Source organism: Pelophylax lessonae (assembly GCF_965119305.1).
Source record: "Pelophylax lessonae genome assembly, chromosome: 6".
NCBI lineage: Eukaryota > Metazoa > Chordata > Amphibia > Anura > Ranidae > Pelophylax > Pelophylax lessonae.
This window is the reverse complement of record NC_138773.1, coordinates 301476988-301498454: the sequence shown is the minus strand read 5'-3', so window position 1 is coordinate 301498454 and position 21467 is coordinate 301476988. Positions and strand designations below refer to the sequence as shown.

The 21467-nt window shown below is 43.9% G+C and overlaps 1 protein-coding gene across 2 annotated transcripts in view; it reads right to left on the bottom strand.

The window, feature by feature from the left end:
• The window catches only part of SPEG (striated muscle enriched protein kinase), a 450680-nt gene that overhangs the window by 12325 nt on the left and 416888 nt on the right, over window positions 1–21467 (bottom strand). For both annotated transcript variants that reach the window (XM_082262051.1, XM_082262052.1), the window contains 5 exons: window positions 17431–17598; window positions 13837–13959; window positions 9131–9292; window positions 4432–5737; window positions 1409–1648 (listed from right to left, as the gene is read on the bottom strand). In XM_082262051.1, the coding sequence (XP_082118177.1) occupies window positions 1409–1648; window positions 4432–5737; window positions 9131–9292; window positions 13837–13959; window positions 17431–17598 (1999 nt within the window). The remainder of the gene's footprint in view (window positions 1–1408; window positions 1649–4431; window positions 5738–9130; window positions 9293–13836; window positions 13960–17430; window positions 17599–21467) is intronic.

Below are 21467 nucleotides of genomic sequence, written 5' to 3'. Positions count from 1 at the left end.
AAAAGGAATCTATGTGGGAACATTGCTATAAAAAAAAAATATGTGGGAACATTGCTACAAAATGAATCTACGTGTGAACATTGCTACCGAGTGAATCTACGTGTGAACATTGCTACAGAGTGAATCTACATGGGAACACATTGCTACACAATGAGTCCACGTAGGAATAGTGCTACAGAGTGAATCCACATGGGACCATTGCTACAGAATGAATCTATGTGGGAGCTTTCTTACAGTGTGAATCTACGTGGGAACCTTCCTACAAAATAAGTCTACGTGGGAACATTGCTACAAAATGAGTCTACCTGGGAACATTGCTACAGAGTGAATCTACGTGGGAACACATTGCTACAAAATGAATCTATGTGAGAACTTTCATACAGAATAAGTCTACGTGGGAACTTTTATACAGAATAAGTCTACGTGGGAACATTTTAAAAAGAATAAATCTACATAGGAACACATTGCTACTGAAGGAATCTACATGGGAACACATTGCTAGAAAATGAATCTACATGGGAACACATTGCTACGGAATGAATCTACATGGGAACACATTGCTACAGAATGAATCTACATGGGAACACATTGCTACGGAATGAATCTACGTGGGAACACATTGCTACAGAATGAATCTACGTGGGAACACATTGCTACAGAATGAATCTACGTGGGAACACATTGCTACAGAATGAATCTACGTGGGAACACATTGCTACGGAATGAATCTACGTGGGAACACATTGCTACAGAATGAATCTACGTGGGAACACATTGATACAGAATGAATCTTCGTGGGAACACATTGCTACAGAATGAATCTACGTGGGAACACATTGCTACAGAATGAATCTACGTGGGAACACATTGCTACAAAATGAATCTATGTGGGAACACATTGCTACAAAATGAATCTATGTGGGAACACATTGCTACTGAATGAATCTACGTGGGAACACATTGCTACGGAATGAATCTACGTGGGAACACATTGCTACGGAATGAATCTACGTGGGAGCACATTGCTACAGAATGAATCTACGTGGGAACATTTCTACACAATGGATCTTCATGGGAACATTGCTACGAAATGAATCTATGTGGGAACATTGCTACAGAATGAATCTATGTGGGAACATTGCTACACAATGAATCTATGTGGGATCATTGCTACCCAATGAATCTACGTGGAAAGATTGCTATGTAATAGTGGAATCAACAGGCCTTAAATATCAGTGTGAAAGGCCAGCCCTGCACAGTGCAGATAACTGGAGCAGTGTAGGGCACAAGAGATTCCCAACCCACCTACATCACCCCAACTCAGCCCCTGAGAAAAGAGTCTGTCCTGTCTCAGTCTGGCCTTATGTCTTGGTCACTTAGCTTTTTCAAAGCATTTCTAACTCCTCACCTTTCTACAAGACAGTAGAGGATTTCCCTCCCGGAGCACTGCTCGGAGATGAGAACGAGGTACCGGGGGGTGATGTATGCCTCGTGCAGAGTCAGGATCCTCTGATGGTGGAGACATTTTAGGACCTCATACTCTTGTAGCACACTCTGCTTGTTCTCTTGTTCATAGGGGATGATCTTGGCCATGAAGTGCTTTCCTGTCGAATTTTCTTTACACTCCCGAATCACTCCAAAGCGACCCCTGAAGGAAGTGTGACCACAGTATTACTACAGTACAGGCTATATCTGGGCTGCGTTCACACCAATACTGTAAAACATACAATACAATGTTAGGATTAGAGAGCCCTATGTAACTTTAATGTAAAAAAATAAATAAAAATAGTACCATAATCATATCAATATTATTTTCACTAAGTGATTCTAAACGTAAATTTGTTTTTCTTTAAATTAACAATGATGTTATACTTTCCTTACCTTACCTTACCCGAGAAGGGGGGATAGGAGCTGCTCTGTGAAAATCCATTGCAGAGAGCAGCCCCGCCCCGATCCTCCTCTCCTGGGTCCCGCACCAGCGCTCCTGGCTAACCCCCCCCCAGACCCCTCCGAGTTTCCCAATGGCAAGCCACTTGCTATGAGGACACTTGTGCAGGCCTGCTCTTAAGCCTTGCTGACTGCATCTATGGAGACCCCCATCCCCTAATCACAGGCTGTGACTGACAGCAGCAGAAGCCAATGGCTCCCACTGCTGTCTCTAAGCCAATGAGGAGGTAGAGAGCAGACAGAGCCTCTGCTCTCGTGTATATCGCTGGATCAAGATTGGGCTCATGTAAGTATAAGTGGGAAGGAGGGGGAGCTGCATGCAGAAGGTTTTTTTTTTATCTTAAAGAGGAAGTAAACCCTCCTCTGCAAGTTGTACCTATAGGTAAGCCTATGATAAGGCTTACCTATAGGTACTGTAAATATCTCCTAAACATGTACCGTTTAGGAGATATTTACTTTAAATGCCGCCAGTGACATCACTGGCACATGCACTCTGAAGGAACGGCCGCTGGTGCCGTTCCTTCAGAGCCCCGTGCCAAGACCATCAACTCCCGCGCGCGTGCGCGGGAGTAACGTAATCGCGGCTCCAGCCAATCAGATGGCCGGATGCCGCAAACCTGGAAGAAGGGCGACAGAACATGTCACCCGTGGGAGAGGTGAGCGGTTGGCACTTTGGGGCTTCGTTTTAAGGTAAGTATTTCATAATAAGCTAGCATGCGATGCATACTAGCTCATTACTGTATGTGTATCTGTATTGTCTTTCAGGTTTTTTTTTTTTTTTCAAAAAAGAAAATTCAGAGTTTTACAACCTCTTTAATGCGTTAAGGTAAAAAAAAAAAAAAACTTTTGCCTTTAGAACCAATTTAAAGATGCAGTCCACATGAAAACACTATTATTGCATTAATATATTCAAAAAGTAATCTTTTCAATGCAAGCAGTGTAAGTACCTGAATTTGATCAATCAGGTGTGAATCCTGCACATCTGGTGAAAAGGCGCATGCTGACAAAGGACAACTAACCGAGTCACCCCCCAATTACAGACTCGGAACAGGAAGGTGACCAAACTGTATTGCTGAACGCTGCAGAACAGAAAAGTGTGGTCACCAACCTGGTTCTCCTGTCTCTATGAGACAGTTTCTTTTATATCTTAAAGAGGAACTGCAGTCTGCTTACATCATTTCTAATAAAAACATCTTTGTCAGTGAATCAAAAAAAGTCCATATAATAGTCCTTAAATCAGGAAGGAATATCAGGAAAAGTGTGTAAATATTAGAGGAACCACAAGTCCCAGCATGTAGAAAATTGTCCAAACTCTTCACACAGTAGATGGAAAGGAGATCACCCGTGGAATGAAAACACACCAATTGGCAGCTTACCAGATGTGTCGACACCACTCCCCCTTTTCCGGCTTCTTAATGGTTTTATGAATGTGGGACGCCACCGTTTCTGCCTATATCAGCGGTTCCTAGCTTTTGGATATGCCTGATTGACCTTCTGATATGTGAGTGCATCTGTTTTAATAAACTTGATCTTCATTTTACACAGTATCACGCTATGCGTTTCTTTTATCCCTTTTTACCCATATGGCTTTCATGCATCCTTATATGAGTATATTGCATGTGCACGTGTATGCGGCTTTCTTCTTTGTCACAGAAATCCATTAATTTTCATCACTAATAAGTTTTATTCATAGCGCAGAAACTCCCCCTGTTTTGTTTAATAACAGCATATTTGAGGCTTGTTTACCATAGAAGTCTGGTGAGTGGATCCCCAAAAGCGTCTTTTGGAGCACCTTCCCACCGTGTGGAGCACTTCAAGCACTTTTTATTCAGCACTTTATTGAAATTTATTCTTTGAGTGGACTATTTTTGACTGCACTTTATTCAGCACTTTTGCACTGTTAGCACTATAACTAATTTTTGATATCATTGCACCTTTATATGTATGAATTGTTTACATTTTGTACTACAAGTGCACTTTACTATATGTAATCATTTGATTATTTTACCATTTATTTATGATTATACACATTCCTGTTAGCAATGTTTTTTCTGACATTCAACTTTGTGAAACTAAATCAGATGGGATCCCCAGAGAGGCTTTCTGGCTAATAAAATAAATAGCAGGTAGGTTGTGTTGTCTGGTGGAGAGTTTTGTTTTAAAAAAATTAGAATGGTGTTCAAGTTCGCTTTAAGTTCTACATGTTCTCAATCTTCAGTTCCATGGTTTTATCCCAAGCTATGTAATTTATCTACGCGATAATCCGTTTTTAGACCATTTGGAAAAATTTCAAATACAAAAAATAGCCCATAACATGGCTGAAGTTAAATATGTTTCTCTTACGTCCTCCGACAGTCGCCACCACTTCTAAGTCATCACTATTGGGTATTGACTTCCGCTCCACAGGAGTAGCTAGGCATAAGACTTAGTCAAAAGACAAAAGACATTTGCATATACACACCCATGGGGGCTGTCCCACCTCACCTGGCTTTCTCTTCCAAAAATGTGTAGGGTTTCTGGGGTACTCCTTGCCGAAGAGCGCTTTCTCTTCCTGATGGGGTCACTCTTCCTCCTGGCCCTGGGGTATATCTGCCATCTTTTCCAGGAGTGACACTTTTGACTAATATGCGTGTAGGAACGGTTTGAGCGACAGGTGCAAGAGTGGCAGTCTGGACAACCGGCGTGGAAGAGACAATCTGAGTGATTGGTGTGGGTGCAACAACTTGAGGAACCGGTGTGGGGGCAACAACACGAGGAACTGGTGTGGGGGCAACAACACGAGGAACTGGTGTGGGGACAACAACCTGAGGAACTGGTGTGGGGGCAACAATCTGAGAGACTGGGGTGGTAGACTGTGATTGGAAAGTCTCTTTTGTTGGAGTGGATGGTGGCATTGATATGAAGGAGGTCACCATGTAAGTAGAGGATGTGGGAGATGGTGGCTTGTAAAGTGGACTCGTTGGAGGAGAGGGGAAAATGGGTTTGGTGGGAGAAGTTGGGCTTAAAGGTGAATTTAAGGCTTTGAAAGGGGGAATGTGCAACATAATTGGAACTGAGGGAGCAGCAACAACTGGTTTGGGAGCCACTGGTGGTGGAACCCGTGGTTCTGGGGATGTCAAAATAGGTTTGGTTGGTTCTGCAGGCACAGGAGACTTAATAGTTGGAAAGATGGGCACAGCTTTCACTGGGGGCACAAACATTGGAGGTGGTGGCGCTTTCTGTGGCTCAGTAGGAGATCTAGCTTGTTGCACAGGAGTCACTGGCACAGTTTTAGCAGCTGGTTCAGCAGCAGGCTTCACTTGTTGAGTCAGGGTCGAAGGTGAAACTCTCAGATGGGACACAGATGGTCCAGAAGATACCGGCATAGTTACTGTGGAAACATGGGATGTTATAGGCCCACCTAGTGGAGGCTCAGCAGACTGAAACTTGTTGGGTAAAGAAGCTTGATTTGGGGACTCAACCCTAGTGGCAGTTTGAGGTAATGATCTGTGCACCGTAGGAGGGGTAGGAACAAGTCCTCTGTGTTTTCTTGGAGGGGTTGGTGGAGGAGGTCCTTTAGAAAGTGGCTCTGCAGGAGTGATAGGAGCTGGAGTGTTCGGTAATGGTGGATTTAAAGATGAAGCAAGAGGAGATCCAAACGATGGAGGCAATTTAGTAGTAGACACAATTGGAGGAGAGGCTGTTGGGGCAGCGGTGACACGAGGAGCGATTGGTCCAAAAGAAGATATCGTGGGCACCATGGAACGAGCCTTCTGAGCAGCATGAGCCACAGCAGGTGAAGGCTTGTGATCTACAGATTAGGAGAAAAGATAAGAAAGTGAGAGATGATTTACAAATCCTGGAGAAAAAAATAACATCACCTGTTCTCTGTTTTCTGCATCTGTAATGTGTTATATGCAAGCAAAGAATTTTTCTGAAATTTTAAAGCTGAACTTTGGTCAAACAACTAAATACACAATTCAAAAACATGCTGTATATCTGAACTGCTTTTAATTTTTATTTATAATACTGTTTAGATTCTCTTGCAATCCAAAATCCCTTGCTGGGTTGCAAAGCCAGTAGAATGACCCCACTTTCCTCTTTTACAGGTACACTCTGCAGCCCTTGGTCACCATACTTCTGCTTTAACCACTTAAGCCCCGGAAGATTTTACCCCCTTCCTGACCAGGGCCTATTTTGTGATTCGGCACTGCGTGAGTTTAACGGACAATTGTGCGGTCGTGCGATGCTGTACCTAAACGAATTTCATGTTCTTTTTTCCCCCACAAACAGAGCTTTCTTTAGGTGGTATTTGATCACCTGTGCGATTTTTTGATCATGCGCTATAAACAAAAAAAGAGCGTCAATTTTGCAAAAATAGCAAAATTTTTCACATTTTTTTTATATGAAATTCCCCAAAAAAATGTAAAAATCAAGATTTTTTAACATTTCCGGCCAATTTGTTTTATGCTACATATGTTTGGTAAAAAAAAATTGCAAAAAGCGTATTTTGATTGGTTTGCGCAAAAGTTATCGCGTTTACCAACAAAGGGAAAGATTTTTGTCATTTTTGTTGTTTTTTTTTTAACGCGAAATGGCGGCGATCTGCGATTTTTTTTGCGGTACTGCGAAATTGCGGCGGACAGATCGGACCCTTGACTGACATTTTTGACACTTTTGGGGTTACCAGTGACATTTCTACAGTAATCAGTGCTATACATATGCACTGTTACTGTAAAATTACACTGGCAGTGAAGGGGTTAACTTTTTTTGAGAGGGAGGGGCTGTGTGTGTCCCTAGGGGCGTGATTCTAACTGTGATTGGCTGTGGCTTGAGGTGTAGGAACAATGATCAACGGTCCTACATAGTAGAACCGTATGATCACAGTTCTTACACAGGGGAGAATGACAGGCGGCTTGTTTACATCAGCCGCCTGACTTTCTCCCTCTGCAGCGACGATTGCCGAGTGACCGGCGGACATCGGGTCCGCCGGTCACACGCGCGGGGGGGTCTGTGACCACGCAGGAGCGGGAGAGCGCCTCCGGGGGCGCGCGCTCGCTCCCTAGACCCTCACAGGCTAGCGAAGTAGATCTACGTCACTTTGCCTGTGAGGGGCTGACTGCCGACGTAAACAGTCGTGCAGCGGTCGGCAAGTGGTTAATTGCTCATCAGAAATTGAGCATTTGATGTCCAAATCTCTTGAGTATGAAACTACTAAAAGTTTAATAAAAGTTACCATAATTATGAGATGGAGGTTGGAACATTTGACACCTGGATCATTCTTTTTTTTTTTTAAATACGTGAGCCTACACATACGTACTGACCAGATATTCATATTTATGTATTTTCCACCAATTTCTACTCTCATCTTCAATAAATACCATCAGCTGTAAAAATAAAATCTAGTCAATTGACTTTCCTTCTAAGGCCCCTTTCACACGGGTGGTCTGGTAGGGTTCACCTGTTTGTTTTTCAGACGGACCCGACTGGACCCTCCATTCTCCTCTATGGGTAGCCGGATGTAAATGGATTTGTGTCTGTTTATACCCGGCTACCTCGACGCAATTTCCCCAGTTATGCCTCAAACAGCTGTAAAAGATCGAAATCTCTCCATTTTTTTCCAAAAACAGTTTTAGTCGTAGTTACACTAGTTTGTGTCTTCTTGCTCCATTATAGCACACACATAACTCTTCCTTCTAAGTCACAGGTGTCAAACACAAGGCCCGTGGGCCGAATGTGGCCCCCCAGGCCATTTCATGTGGCCCTCGCACCTCTTCTGCAGCTGCAGCACCCACTTGTCTCTGCCCCCACCTAATCGGCAGCAGAGAGGAGTCCTTCGCCAGATCCAGCGCTTCTATGTGCAGGTGCAGAAAGGCTCGTCTTTGCCCCCCCCCCCCCTTCCGCAGTCCGCAGCATAGAGGAGGTCAGAACTCCTCCTACAGATTCTGCACCTCTCTGTGAAACCGCAACACCACCTTGTCTCTGTCTCCCCTGGTCTCAGCATTCAGCAGACTCTGGAAGCTGACTCCAGCCCTCCTCTGGTTTTCCTCCGAACCCTGTACTTTCTTCCACCCAGATCCACCTGCATCTTCTTCCTGGCAGCAGCACAAGGTAAGGGGATGCATTGTGATTTAAGGAAGGGTGGGTGACTCTTGACTTCTGATGGTGGGGGGGGGCTCTTGACATCGCTTGTAAGGGTGTAAGGGGGCGTGAGGTGCTCTGGACATCTAATCTTACAGATATAACCGGCCCTTTGAGGGCAACCATAATGCTGATGTGGCCTGCAATGAAATTGAGTTTGACATTCCTGTTCTAAGTCTATTAGACAAACGGACTACTACTTTAAACTAGTGATCGATCTATATAGTTTTTTTTTAATGCCGATACCGATATTTTGGTCAGCTGACTTGTAATGACAACCGATGCGGCTGAGAAGCTGCTCGGCTGTCATTACAAGGAGCGGAAGGGGACACCCCCCCCCCCTCCCGCCGCCTTCCGCGGCTCGCCCGGGTCTCCTGTCCCACCGGGAGACCTGGATATCCTACCTCCACCGCCGCCGAAGAGAAGACCCGGGTCTCCATGTAAAAAACCTGGAAGTGATGTCATGACATAACTTCAGGGCACTCGGCGCCAAATTCAAAAAACTGACAGCATTAAAAAAAGCCAAACTTGGCGTTTTGAATGTTTTTAAGTGCAGAGTTGGGGTTTGGGGTCTTTTAGACGCCCAGATCCCTCCACAAGGAGTACCTAAAAAAAAAATTTTTACTGCTAAAATAAATGTAAAATTCAAGACTTGCGTGGGTGTAAGAAGATGTCCACCGCTGCTTTGTGTTCTGTCACATTAAAAAACCAATTGGAACGCATAGCGGCCATGTTGGAACACATGGCGCATGCGCAGTAATTTGTTCTTGTCCGAGCGTCACTTCCGGTTGCAGAATCTGATAGGTACCGGTATTCTGATAGAACACCAGTTCACACAGGTTCAGGACGGCTGCGGTCTGGATTGCAAAAGCGTCCTGTGCACCTTTGGGTCCGGGTCAGGTGCAAATTCAGTCAAAAATTTGGACATGAATCGCATCTAAACCGGTGAACGGGGACATACAGGACCCCAGACACGAACCCGCAGCCGCACATATGTGAACCCGGCCTGAAACAGACAAAGGGAGCGATGATGTCCACTAACTGACAGACTTCTTCCACTTACCATCTCCATCGATGACAACGCTCTTGGAAAAATTGCTGTAGGGTCCCTGGCCAGCTTTGTTCACACAGGCGACACGGAACCTGACAGCACCGGATGGCAGCTCGGTGACATTGTAATAGCAATCGCTGATGCCGGAGCTGATCGCCTTCCACTCCCCTTCTTCTGCAAAGATAACACACAAACAGATCAGGGATTAGGTATAAAGGATGCATGACTGCTGGGGGGAAAAAAAAAGGATGCATGACTGCTGGGGGAGAAACAAACAACAGAACAACATTGGCTTGGAACCCCCAATGTACATTCATAAAATGTATTCTTTTCACTGAATACAAGGTGTTCTGTGAATGGAGGAGGAGATGGGAGGGGCAGATAAACGTCTAGATCTCCCTCCTTCCTTTACTCAGTCCCGGTTCACACATATGCAATGCGGAAACCCTGTGAATCCACTGCGGGTTCCCGCATCGCATTCAACTCACAGGCAGTTCACACTGCCATATGCGAATCGCTGGGGGTGTCAATACAAAGTTAAGGACACGCCCAGATCAGTTTGCATATCACAGTGTCAACTGTCAATTCGGACATGAATCGGATCGCATTGGTGTGAACACCAATGCGATCCAATTCTGGTGCGGACCCAAAAAAGGGTCTTGTGCAAGTTGTGTCCGAATCCAATGTAAATTCAGCCATGCAATCTGTATGGCTGAATTCGCATCGCTCAGACATCGCATGTGATTTGTAGAGCAGTGCGCTCGGAATCACATGCGTTGTCGGTCATCGCATATGATGTATTATGAATGGAGGATGTAGAGAGCAGACAACCCCTATGTCCTTCACTGTATGCGCTATATGAGAGCCGAAATTGTAAGTCTCCGCCCCTGTAGTGGGAAACCGCGTTCCCGCTCACAATGTTTTTGCACTTAAATGCACGTTTGTCGGGCCATAGAAGCTCATGCAACAAATTTTGCCCCTGACCCAGGAGCGTTTTTGCACTGACCATTTGATGCAATTTTTGTTACTATTATCATACAGGATTTAAATAGCGCCGACAGTTTACGCAAGCCTTTACAACTTGAGGGTAGACAGCACAAATACGACACATTTTAATACAGTAGGAAGCAGAGGCCCCTGTTCAATAGAGCTTCCAATCTAAGAGGGAGGGTCAAGAGATACAAGAGATAATAATAATAATTGTTGTGTGACAATCGTGAGAAAATTGCACCGCATTTTGGGTTCCAGTATTAAAACATCACACCCAAAAGCGCATTTTGCTGTGATTTGCACCCGATTTGGAAACACAGGGCAGAATTGCACCGATATGCCAGTGATTCCAAATCGCTCAGATATGAACTGTGATTCCACATCCTGGTGACTCTTTCTTTGGATTATGGAACCTTCTGTTTGAAGTGGACTTCATTCCTAACTTTTTCTGTTTGGACGGTTTTGATACATAGAGGCAGCTCTATACTCACATTTGTTGTGGACTACATTAGAGTTGATTTACTGGTACATAGCAAATACAAGGTGTGTCTAAAAAGTTGGGTGAATGGTCCGATATCTCAAAGGCAACTTGGGCCAGGTGCGCACACATGCACATGGCTATCTAGAGACTTATCGAGAATCGCCACCTAGCATGGAGTACACGTGATAAACCCACTGCAAGCGATTGAACGTAGTCAGTGTGAGAGGGAGGGTCACAGTGCAATAAAGCAATACATTCTAGGACGTTTTGAAACGGTTGCTATGATGCATCCACCAAGTTTGGTCAGAGTTGCACAGGACTGGACAGTGGATGTTGCTGCATGATAACGCGCCTGTGAACTGTGCGATCCGTGTGCGCCAATTCTTGGCTCAGCGCAGCGTACCTATACTCGACACATGTTGTTTACAAGTTAAAATCTGAATTTTTTTCTAGAAAATTACTTAGAACCCCCAAACATTATATATATCTTTTAGCAAAGACTCTGGAGAATAAATGGCGATCGTTGCAATATTTGCGCAACTGTCTTTCAAACGTAATTTTTTTGGAAAAAGTAAATTTTACTGCATTAAAAAAAAAAAACTAAACAGTAAAGTTAGCCCAATTGTTTTCTATAATGTGAAAGATGATGTTACGCAGAGTAAATAGATACCCAATATGTTACGCTTCAAAATCACACACTTTTGTGACAAACATTGGTACTTAAAAATCTCCATAGGTGACGCTTTAAAAATTTCTACAGGTTACCAGTTTGGAGTTACAGAGGAGGTCTCAGGCTAGAATTATTGCTTTCACTCTAACGATTGGGGCGATACCTCACATGTGTGGTTTGAACACCGTTTGCATATGTGGACGCGACTTGCGTATGCGTTCGCTTCTGCGCACGAACTCAGAGAAGCGCTTAAAAAAGTTTTTATTATTTATTTTACCTTTTATTTTTTATTTTTACACTGTCCCTTAAAAAAACATTTTCTTGATCACTTCTATTGCTATTACAAGAAATGTAAACATCCCCGGTATGTAACGTCAAAGTAGCGACGTAAAACTGCGGCGGGCGGTCCAGAATTGGTTAATATCGCTTTTAAAAAAAAAAATTACTGCTGCATAAATTCACACACCTTGCATGGCCTATAGAGACCTGAATTTTCCAGCATGCCAGGGTTTTCGTGTTTATACAGAAGTATTGTAAGGTTCGCCATACACGGTGCGAATCTCAGCTGGTTCAGCAGGAACTGGCCGAGATTCGAACCGTTAAGTTGATTGATCGATAAACTTGGGTACAACCAGCCTGCTGGATATATCGCTAGCAGCTGCCCTAGTCTTCTCCCGGCGGTGTCTGTGTTGATAGGGGAATCAAGTAAATTTCTTTCCTGCAACCTGCGGTTGCAAGAAAGATGTTTGCTCCGTGTACGGCCTGTCTACAGTTTAGTTAACATGGTTTCCTATAGAACACGTTCACATCTATGCTTTTTTCAGCCGCTGCATTTTTGTAAAGGGTTGGTGACTTTTTTTAGCCTGGGTTCACACTTGTGCGATGCAGACACCGCATGTGATTCGCACTGGAATCAGACCGCATTCCTGTGCACATCATCATGCGATGAGCCATATATTTTGTATGGCACAGATCGCATCACATCCGCACCAAAATGCTGCAGAACCTTTTTATTTCTGCACCTGAATCACATTGCATGGGTATTCACACCCATGTGATGTGATTCTGGCAATCGCATGCATTTTGCAATATGTTTTGGGGTGTCATTAACCTTCCTAGCGGTATTCCTGAGCGTGGCTCGGGATGGAATTTCACTGTCAAAAGCGGTAACCCCGAGCCACACTTGGGGTACCGCCAAAGGCATCGCTGGATCCTGGTAGAGGAGTTACTTACCTTGTCACCGGGATCCAGCGATGTATCCCAGCGGTGTGCGGCGGCGGTTCTTCCTCCCGATGCTCTCCGCGCCCCGGCTTCCGTCTCCTGCGATGTGACGCTTGCAGGGGGGTGGAACCGGCGGCAAATTCAAAAGTAACACACCAAACACACTGATACATAGCAAAATAAAATAAATTCACATTAGATTGCCCCCCAAGTGCCCTTTCCTGCAGTTTTACTGTACTTTTTATGTGTATATATATATATATATATATATATATATATATATATACAGTATATATATATATATATATATATATATATATATATATATATACAGTGTATATGTGTATATATATATATATATATATATATATATATATATATACAGTATATATATATATATATATATATATATATATATATATATATATATATATATATATATATATATATATATACAGTATATATATATATATATATATATATATATATATATGCATACATACATACTTTAACTTATTTATAGTCATTTATTATATTAAAATGTATGATTTTGTGTTTCAAACTTTATCATACCTGAGATGTTATAAAGAAGAACGCACAGTAACAAAAAATCATATGTAAATAGTTGGTTTGGGCTGCTCATTCTTAAGAATTACATGCAAAATAATTGTACCGCTTTCAGCACCTAAAATCCGAAAGAATCATACCGCCAGGGAGGTTAATCTAACATTGACAAAAGCAGCAGATCGCATGGACGCCGTGCAATTTCAATGCAGTGTGGGAAACGCACAGGATCCGCTGCGTTTCCTGCATCACATAAGTGTGAACCAGGGCTGAAACACTAAACAGTGCTTTTTTTTTTTGCTTTTATGATTCAATAGACTTCAATGGAGAGGATGCGGAAAAGCATTTAGTGCATTTTTGCTGCGATTTGTGTTTTGCGTTTTTTTTTTTTTAATCTGCCCAACAACAAATTGAGCAAAAAAAAAAAAACCATAAAAAAATGCAAAACGCAAATCGTGGCAAAATTGCACGTGCAAAAACGCAAAACGTGCAGGAAAAGCACTGCAGAAACGGATGAAAAGCAAACTGCATAGGTGTGAACTAAGCCACAGAGTTTGAGTACGTTCGGATTAAGCCTATCATATCTATTGTCACCTAAAGAAAAAAAGAGGATCTTAACAATGACACCAGCAGTGTCCATTACACAAAGAGAAACTGTCACCGTGTCTTTGTTGCTACACGTGACTTTGTTCAGTTAATAACCTCAGGCTTTGCTACACTGTTGCCTCCATGGAGTGTTTTGTAACTGGGACTCCATGGAGACATGTCATGCTAGACCAGGTCTGAGCTCACCATTCATTTGACACTCCAGGATGAAGGTACAGGGGGAGCTCAGTTCCTTCGACTTCCACAGAACCAACACCGTGTTCTTATATTTCTGGGGGATCTCCGGGGTCCCGGGGGCTTCTGGCATTCCTGAGAAAGAGGGTGCAAACAAAGAGATAGGAAAAAGTAAAAACCACTGCCGTAAAAAAACAAAACAAAAAAAAAAAAACAGCTGGACTCCTCTTAGGCCCCTTTAACGTTCCGATTGGGTCCTCCTGTGAGTTTTTCAGATGGACCCAATCGGAACCTCCATTCTTCTCTATGGAACAGCAGGTGTAAACGGACATGTTTCTGTTTACACCCGCTGGCATCCAATCAGATTTGATCATCCAAAAAGAGACGGATGGGGGTCAGTTCCCCTTCCGTCCAGCAGATCAGACTGGATGGCAGTCAGGTGCAAACAGACAGCTAGTTAGTTTACATCCAGCCTCCCATAGAGGAGAGCAGGCTGTATTTTAAATGATAGAGACAGAGGGGTTGATTTACTAAAATCAAATGAACTGTGCACTTTGCAAGAGCAGTTGCCCCAGAGCAGTAAATGAGCAAAAGCTCTGCAGACTTTCATCATCCAATCACGTGCAAGCAAAAATGCAGTTTTTTTTATTTTCTTTGCATGTGATTGGGTATTCTTTGCAAAGTAAAGCTTAATCTCATTTACTAAGCTCTGGAGCAACCGCACTTGTAGAGTGCCACTGCACTTTGCAAAGTGCACAGTCTATTTGCCTTTAGTAAATCAACCCAAGAATATCAACCAGAAATCCAGTAAAAACACAAGATACAAATGTTATAAATTGAGTTGCGGTTCAGTGAGTAAAATAAGTATTTGATCCCCAAGCAAAACATGACTAGTACTTGGTGGAGAAACCCTTGTTGGCAAGCACAGAGGTAAGAAGTTTCTTGTAGTTGGTCCCCAGGTTTGCACACATCTCAGGAGGGATTTTGGTTCACTCTTCTTTACAGATCTTCTCTGAATCCTTAAGGTTTCTTGGCTGTCATTTAGCAAGTCAAAGTTTTAGCTCCCTCCATAAAAGTTCTGTATTAAGGTTTGGAGACTGACTAGGTTACTCTAATGCCCCATACACACGTGCAGATTATCTGCAGACTTTTGTCTGCAGACTTACCTTTTCTATGTAGTGCAAGGGCCTGCCGGATTGCATACAAATTGAAAGTGTTTAGGTTTGACCTCATATTATATGGTTTTGGTAAGTCTGCAGACAAAAGTCTGCAGATAATCTGCGTGTGTGTATGGGGCATTAGACCTTAATGTGCTTCTTCTTAAGCCACTCCTTTGTTGCCTTGGTGGTATGTTTTGGGTCATTGTCATGCTTGAAGACCCATCTACGACCCATCTTCAGTGTTCTGGCTGAGGGAAGAAGGTTCTCATCCAAGATTTTACAATACATGGCTCCGTCCATTGGCCCCTCAATGCTGCAAAGTCGGCTTTTACCTTTAGTAGAGAAACAGCCCCAAAGAATCATGTTTCCACCTCTGTGCTTGACTGTAGGGATGGTGTTCTTAGGGTCATAGTCAGCATTTTTTTTTCCTCCAAACACTGCAAGTCGAGTTAATGCCAAAGAGCTCAATTGTGGTCCAGTGTTAATTTTGGCAGCAAATTTCAATTTAGTTTTAGTCTTAGTCTTAGGACTAAAATGGCATTTTAGTTTTAGTCCCATTTTAGTCTTCTGCAAGTGTTTTAGTTTTAGTCGTATTTAGTCGACTAAAACTCCAGTACATTTTAGTCGACTAAAACGTCCTACATTTTAGTCATCTATAATCAAATGGGTGTAGTTCAATTGTAATTTGTAATGCATTATTTAAGCATTTCTCTACAATTTCCAAACTCATTATATACTACTGCTGGTCCTGGAGTGAAAAATCTAATATGTTATTATTTATGGTATTAAGCTTTGAGCATGCACCAGTGTTAATTTTGGCAGCAAATTTCGATTTAGTTTTAGTTATAGTCTTTTGACTAAAATGCCATTTTAGTTTTAGTCGTATTTTAGTCTTAAGACTAAAATGCCATTTTAGTTTTAGTCGTATTTTAGTCATCTGAATTGTTTTAGTTTTAGTCGTATTTTAGTCGACTAAAATTGTGTTAATTTAGTCGACGAAAACGTTTTAGTCGGTTTTAGTCGACGAAATTAACACTGTTGTGGTCTCCTCTGACCACAGAAATATCTCCCAATTCTTCTCTGAATCATTTAGATGTTCATTGGTAAACTTCAGACAGTCCTGTACATGGGCCTTCTTGAGTAGGGGGACCTTGAGGGCGCTGCATGATTTCAATCCATAGTGGTGTATTGTGTTACCAATGGTTTGTTTGGTGACTGTGGTCCCAACTGCCTTGAAATCATTCCCAAGCTCTTTCTGTGTAGTTCTGGGCTGATTCCTCACTTTTCTCATGATCATCCTTACCCCATGAGATGAAATCTTGCATGTAGCTCCAGACTGAGGGCGATTGATGGTTATTTTGTATTTCTTCCATTTGCAAATAATTGCTCCAACAGTTGTCTCCGACTCCTTCTCACCATGGTTATTGTTGATGGTCTTGTAGCCCATTCCAGCCTTGTGCAGGTCTACAATCTTCTCCCTGACATTCTTTGACAGCTCTTTGGTCTTGCCCATGATGGTGAGGTTTGAATGGAAGAAAGAGTTTCTGTGGACAAGTGTCACATAACGAGGAGCACCTTCCTAAATTGACAGGACTAATCTGTGTACCACATGATCACTTACTGTAGCCAGTCTGTGGGAGCCAAAATCATTGTTGCTTGGCTGGGGATCAAATACTTATTTTACTCACTGAAATGCAACTCAATTTATAACATTTGTATCATGTGTTTTTTTTTCTGGATTTTTGGTTGATATTCTGTCCCCATCATTTAAAATACACCTATGATAAAACTTACAGACCCTTCATTTCTTTGTAAGTGGGCAAGCTTACAAAATCTGCAGGGGATCAAATAAGTATTTTCCCCACTGTATGTAGTGCATAGGTTTTCCCAACTGGATACAAATAAATGGGTCGTTCAGGTAGGTTCTTCTGTTATATAATTTTGGTGAACCTAGAGATTGTAAAATTTGATTGCTTAAGGTGACTGTAGCCATCTTAGTGCACTAGCTTGGACCATAGAAAAAGAGGGTATACTCTGAAAATGTAAATGTTAGTGCAAATAAAAATAGTATCATGGACAGTTCCCATCTGTGTTGTACAATTTGATTGTAATATACTGTATATGGGCAGCCTATATCGACCCTGTCTGGCTCCTCAAGGCCTCTTCTACATTGGACACTTTCAGGAGTGTTGGATGGTTGTGTCAATGCTGTAGGAGAACAGTCAGCTTAAACAGAGGGTGGGAGCTCATTGCTGGCTGTACTTCCCCTCTACAGGAACACCCATAAATTGGGCTTCAGAATGGGGTTGAGCTAAACCCAGCAAAAAAGGGGCTTTTAATCCACAACGGGGGCCACTAATTAGAATGGGACCAAGTTCTATATGCACTTGGTCACTTGGGGGATGAAATAAAAGTTTTCTTCTAAAATGTACTGTAGAATACATACGTGCAACAGACAAACAGCAAGAACTGGTGGCATTTCCCAGAGCATTCGCTGCCACACATTCGTACAGCCCAGCCTCTTGCTGTCCGGCGTTCGTGATGATGAGAACTTGGCGTCCATCGGGGCTCGATTTTATATTCACGTGTCCTCCTGATCCTAGAACCATTTTATCTAAGGACAAAAATACAATCGGTCAAAGACAGGCACACTACAGAATATTACAAATATAGAAGACATTTTGGCAACTGTACAAAAATAAAGTGGAATTAAACCTTCATATCGATTTTAGACAAGGAAGCTGCCATCTTGACTTCTGTTAGATCTTCAACTTGCATAGTGCTGTGCATTTGATCAGTAATGACATCATCCATTGGATGGTTTGACAGTTTGGTTGAGAACACAAGCAATGTGACAGTTACATTTCTGGCATATACCGGGAATGTAACTGTTTTTTTGAAACTGGTAAATCAATGGGTTTAGTTCCGCTTTAGTTTTGTTTTATCTTATATATATATATATATATATATATATATATATATATATACATATATACTGTATATATTATGCAGGTTTAATAAACAAAGCATATTTAACTTGTGTTTTTTGTTTGCTGGTTCATTCAGTTCTTCTGTCTTTCACCCCAAACAGCGGTGTCCACCTCTATAAACTGCTCATCGGCTCTGGGCCTTCTACTACACCTCACTATTGATGATGGAAGTGGGGTTATTTACTAAAACTTCACGGTGCAACATCTGGTGCAGCTGTGCATAGAAACCAGTCAACTTCCAGGTTTTATTGTAAAAGCTTAATTGAACAAGCTGAAGTTAGAAGCTGATTGGCTACCATGCACAGCTGCACTAGATTCTGAGTGCACCAGTTTTAGTGAGCCCTGGTTCAAACTGATGCGATGCAAGAAATGCACAAGATAGTACTGTACTGTTCATGGTAAATGGCACCAGGGCCGGTGCTAGACATTTTTGCGCCCTAGGCAAAACCAGCCAATTGCACCCCCCCTAGGCGGCTGTCTAGTTCGCCTAGTGGTAGCACCGGCCATGAATGGCACACAAAGCGCATCGAGCAGCAATCACCGCAAGTAATCGCTTGCTGTGCGGAGAGCCCCGAATAGCTGTGTCCGCCGGCGACATCTCTATATAGTGAACGGGGCCAGCAGCTGCACCTAGCCTCTTACAACTGCAGCAGGAATCTGAAGATTCCTGCCGCTACATTTTGCACCGGCCTTAATCGCCAGTGTGAATGTAGCCTTAAAGCGGAGTTCCACCCAAAAGTGGAACTTCCTCTCTTTTGCTTCCTCCCCCTCTTCCGGTGCCACATTTGGCACCTTTCCGGGGGGAGGGGGGAACGGGTACCTGTTTTTGACAGGTACCCTTCCCCACTTCCCAGATACAGCGCCGCTGCACTATCCCTCATAAGTTTGGCCCCCCTCCTCCTTCCCCCGCGGCTGAGCCAATAGGAATGCGCATTGCGCTTCGCGCATGCGCAGTAGGGACCCGCCCGTGAAGCCGTAAAGCTTCACTACTGGGTTCCCTTACCGGCAATGGCAGCGACAGCACCTGACAGCCGATGGAAACATTGGCTTAGGTGCCGACATCGGTGGACTCCAGGACAGGTAAGTGTCCTAATATTAAAAGTCGGCCGCTACAGTATGTGTAGCGGCTGACTGTTAATTTTTGGAGGGAGTGGAGGAGAAGGCGGAACTCTGCTTTAAGTTGGGTACACACTACTAGTTTATTTCATGCATGGGTTGCACGAAAATAAATTGTCAGTTTCGGTCAGAGCCAGTGTGCTGGCCATGCAGCAAACTCCACCGCAGAGCTGCTGCGTTCTGAATAGGGTGGGATGTCCCCTTCCCCCCCTCACCAGAACACTCCAAACAGCCCTCTCTGCCATTGGCTGAAAGTAGTGATCGGGAGTCGGTTGGCTGCTGGTTTTCCAGAAAGCATGTCCGACAGGACCGGACCAGCCGTTGTCTCCCGACATTCAGCACGTGTGTATGGGGCTTAAAGCAGAGTTCCACCCAAAAGTGAAACTTCCCCTTTCAATACTCCGGAGTCCTGACCCCCCGACACGTCACATTTGGCATGTCATTTTTTTTTAGGGGGAGCGGGTACCTAGATTTGACAGGTACCCGCTCCCACCTCTGCTTGGGCCGCCAAGGTGGCTCAAGCAGAAGTTCTTCTCTCCCCCTCCCTCCCTCCAATCTTGTGGGACAAGTCACAGGTCCCAGAAGATTGCCTGGCCATTCACGGCGCGCAGTGTGACTCACACGTGCGCAATGCGCACCCGGCTGTGAAGCCACAAGCTGTCACAGCCGGGTGCCCACACTAGAGATGCCAGCGCCACCGAGAGGAGAGGGAGAGGAGCGAGGCATCGGGTGGCCGCAATGCTGGATCAGGTGGGACAGGTGAGTGTGTGCTTATTAAAAGTCAGCAGATAAACTTTTTGTAGCTGCTGACTTTTAATAAACACAAAAACGAGTGGAACTCCGCTTTGAGGCTGGGTTCACACATGTCCGGCTGCAGTTTGCAGCCCAGAGTCTGGTGCTGTTTTGTTCACCGGTTCAGCTGCGATTCAGGTGCAAATTTTTACTTGAATTTGCACCTAAGCCGGACCCAAAATCGCAGAGGACCTTATTTATGTAGCACTACTCCCTTGGGAGCTGCTGATTATGGGTTTCCCTGGGTTACCATTAGCAAAGATAAGACAGTTCAACATTTTCAGAGTCATTTTGGCTCAGTCAGGAAACAGTCGGGTATCTTTTGGTTTTTATGTTTTACTTAGAACTTGGATAGGAGAAGGAATGAGTGGGATACTCCAAGAGAACTATGTACAATAGGCTGGGACGACTTCAATAATGCTAATTAGTGCTGAGTAATGCTGAGTAAAGCTGAGTAACGCTGAGTAGCGCTGAGTAACACTGAATTGAGCTAGTCACGACTGGGCAGCTGTTTCACTTTGCCCTTGGCTGTGAAAATGAATAATTGAGTTTCCTGAGGTAAACGGTCTCCTGAGGCAAGCTGTACTCTGAGGTAGACTGTAATGCTGATCAACTTCAGGGCCCTTCCTGGCACCCCCTTTGTCCCTAATCTTCAGGGTTAACTACATGGCACCCCCTTTACTGATACACTCCTGGGTGAGCTGGCTCCTTGATCCCCTGACTTCTCTGGAGTGGTCCCCTCTCTTAGGCAGACCCTTAGGCAGACCCCTTGGTACTCACGATACCGTTTTTCCCAAAGTCTCTACCAACAGCTCCACTTGTCAGTTCTCTGGATCCTCTGCAGCTCAGCTCCACACCTGGTTTAACAGGCCGACTGCCTGAACCACCTTCCTCATAACTACCTCCTCCTGGGACATTGCTCCTGCCAAAAGACGCCCTGTCACATGCCCCCTCTGGATTTATTGCCAATCTCAGGATGCATTGCAGCAATGCCGTCCCACTGAGACAGCTATAAACCCTGGTGTGTTCCTGGTTAGATTTCCTCCACTGTCCAACAAGCTCCCTCATTGGATACAGTGGGGAGACTCCCTTAGACCCAATAAATCACACCTGGAAACATGTGACAGGCAAAACTAACAGATCTGGCTCTCCTGATAAGCAGAACAGGGCCACCAAATGTGTTTTCCTAGCACCTACCTAGGAGGGTGCTACAACTAGAAACAGACCGCGGCCACCCCAGACATGTGTGAACTGGCTCCATTGAAAGCTGGTTCGATTAATATGTTATGCAAATCTGATGAGGTTAAAAATGCATCCAATTCGCATATATGTGAACTGAGCCTAAGAATAGGTTCACACTGCGGCGACACGACTCCTTACTAGTTCGGGAGGCGACTTGTCAGTCCCGTGCACCACGACTTCGGAGCGACTTGCAGGGACTTCACATAATGGAAGTCTATGCAAGACACTCCGAGGTCGCCCCGAAATAGTACAGGACCCTTTTTCTAAGTCGGAGTGACTTGTGTCCCTCCTATTAGAACCGGTCCTGTAGCGGTCAATGGACCGCGAGGGAGCGCGACTTGTC